Raw genomic sequence first — 2,490 nt, forward strand, 5'->3', positions numbered from 1 at the left:
CGTCCAGTGTATTTCTCGACACTTCCTGAATAGAATCTCTGGTATGCACTTCACATCACTCAGGTGTCCTCCCTTGTCTGCCCCCGTGACTGGGTGTCGAAGGAGTCCTAAGGTAATTCAGAGAGCACTACTGTAGTTATTCTTACTACCTGATGTTGATTCCACACGTTGCTTTTCATGTGACTCCTGTCGACTCCAACTTACATTAGAACCTGCAGTCCACCCAGGTCACTATTTTTTTTTTTTGTTACATGTATCTCACATGCATGTTGCTGCATCGGAATATCTTCCTTCTCATTGGAGCTTTCATGTGTGGGCTTTGTGTGCAACATCTTGGTGCACAATAGATGGAATTTCATGCCGCGGACTAAAGAGACTTATGTGTGTATGTGTATATATAGAGCCATATATATATTTTAAAATAGAGGAAGCAGTGTTATTGTTCTGTTTAATAAATTACATTATGCCTATTCGTCTTCAATATACAATAGAATTCCCCCCGGCCACTTTTATCCAAACCTTTTTGCGCACGCGTAAAATGCGCGCAATAAGTTGACAAGTACATTTGGTAGAAGATGACAAAGGTTTATTGGATTGCAGTAGAAACAGTCTTTTTAAAAGTGAATGAACGCGGTGAGATGTTTGTATACTGAGTCGTCTAAACGTGAGGAAATGTACAGAATGGGGCTTGAACGACAACTATAGAGCCTTTAGGAAAATCTTGCTGACGTCCACTGCCTCTGGTCTGTACATTGTGAAGGCTCGACAATGCCCACTGTGGACACATTTGTATTTTCAGTATGACCCCCGTGCAGTTAACAATAACTATTCAATAGTTCAACTGTATATACATTTTTTTTGTCTTCTTTTCAGCAAGACCCTAGACTAGCCTATTTGTATCCAAGGATCAGACAGAAATGAACAGAATTATTAATGGCAAATAAAAATGCTCACAAGTACTTCTACAGCATCTAGAGGCAATAGTGCAATGGAGAGAAAACTACTGGTAAAAACAGCATAAGTTTGCATGAGACCTTACAAAAATAATACATATACGAAAACATTTCCTTCAGTATTTACAGTGACTTTGTCTCTGATATTGTCCTTTCACTTCTTTCGGGCTGCTTTGGCTGCCTTCTTTGCTGGTTTTGCTTTGGGCTTGGTTGCCTTCTTTGCTGGTCTTGGCTTGGGCTTGGCTGCCTTGTTTTTCTTTACTACTGCCCTTTTGGTTTTCGTCGGGGTCGCCTTTTTCGCGGCCTTTTTCACTTTCTTTGCAGCAGTCTTCTTGGGCTTCTCCTGCGGTTTGGGCACCTTCCTGGGCTTGGCCGCCTTCTTGGGTTTGGTGGTCTTCACCGCCTTCTTTGGTTTGGGAGATGCCGCTGCCTTGCTTGGTTTTTTGGAGTCCTCTGGTTTGGTCAGCCTGAAGGATCCGGACGCGCCGATGCCTTTGATTTGGCGCAGAGTCCCGGCTGCCACCAGCCTCTTCAGGGCCAATTTAACCTGTACATCGACATTGTCGCCCACCTTGTAGTTCTTCTTCACGTACTTCTGGATGGACTGACGGGACGCTCCGCTCCGGCTGGCGTCGTTCACGATTGCCGCTTTAATCATGTCCGAGTATTTGGGATGAGAAGCTGGTTTCTTGGGCTTGGTGTTCTTTTTGGCTTTGGCTGGAGCTGCCGACGTCTCTGCCATGGTGACTTTTCTTGTGAGTTAGTTGACAAAAAAAAGTCCAGGAGGTGTAATTTCACCCGGCTCAGCTGGTCCACCGGAGCGTCAGAAACAGCGAAATATAAGCACGTCCAGATGTAAAGCTTTGCCCGACAAAGTCCGGGTCTGCGAACAATGCCACACTTCACTGTAGTAGTAAAAATGTTTTTCTTATTGTCCACGCAAAGTAGTGCGTCAGTACACCGTATCGCATAAGTGTCTTATTCCACAGGCGCTTCAGTGAGCTTATGAAGCCTTCCTGCGGACGTGATTGAGAACACCAACTGCCAGCAGCTGATCTAGCGGACTCCATGGAACTGGCGCCGTCCCGTTTGTGTTTCTTCATCCTCCAACTCCCGACAAATATAAAAGCTACGGCGGAGAACTGATCCACAAAACATTATGGGCTGGTAGCAGAGACATTGGGCTTCACGGGGACACACTTGTTTTCCTTCACCCGCGTCGGCGAGCAACTTTTATTCCAGGAAAACCGGCTGGAAGTAACGGGTGCTGTGAACAATTTTGCACAATTCGCGTTAAATTGACCCAAACAGACGGGACCTGGGGCAAAATCATCCAATGCATATGGAAATCGAATCTATGCTTAAACGGATGCACGCGGTTCGGTCGGCGTAGGACTCCATTTTTGCTTTTAATACATCGATACATTTTCCCAACTAACACAGTCCGGCCATTGACTTTGAGTGACGTGGTCGAGATTATTTAGTGTTAAACCTCCTATAAATTAAATGTCACAATATCTAAGTTACAGGTGACACT

The 2,490-nt window shown here is 45.0% G+C and overlaps 1 protein-coding gene across 1 annotated transcript; it reads right to left on the reverse strand.

Moving 5' to 3' along the window:
• Positions 1–564: 564 nt before the first annotated feature.
• h1-0 (H1.0 linker histone) lies at positions 565–1,934 on the reverse strand. Its single transcript, XM_076760753.1, has one exon. It carries the CDS (start codon positions 1,693–1,695, stop codon positions 1,108–1,110), a length of 588 nt encoding a protein of 195 aa, XP_076616868.1. The 5' UTR covers positions 1,696–1,934; the 3' UTR covers positions 565–1,107.
• Between the last annotated feature and the right edge of the window lie 556 nt (positions 1,935–2,490).

The sequence above is a fragment of the Chaetodon auriga genome, chromosome 20 (assembly GCF_051107435.1).
Source record: "Chaetodon auriga isolate fChaAug3 chromosome 20, fChaAug3.hap1, whole genome shotgun sequence".
NCBI lineage: Eukaryota > Metazoa > Chordata > Actinopteri > Chaetodontiformes > Chaetodontidae > Chaetodon > Chaetodon auriga.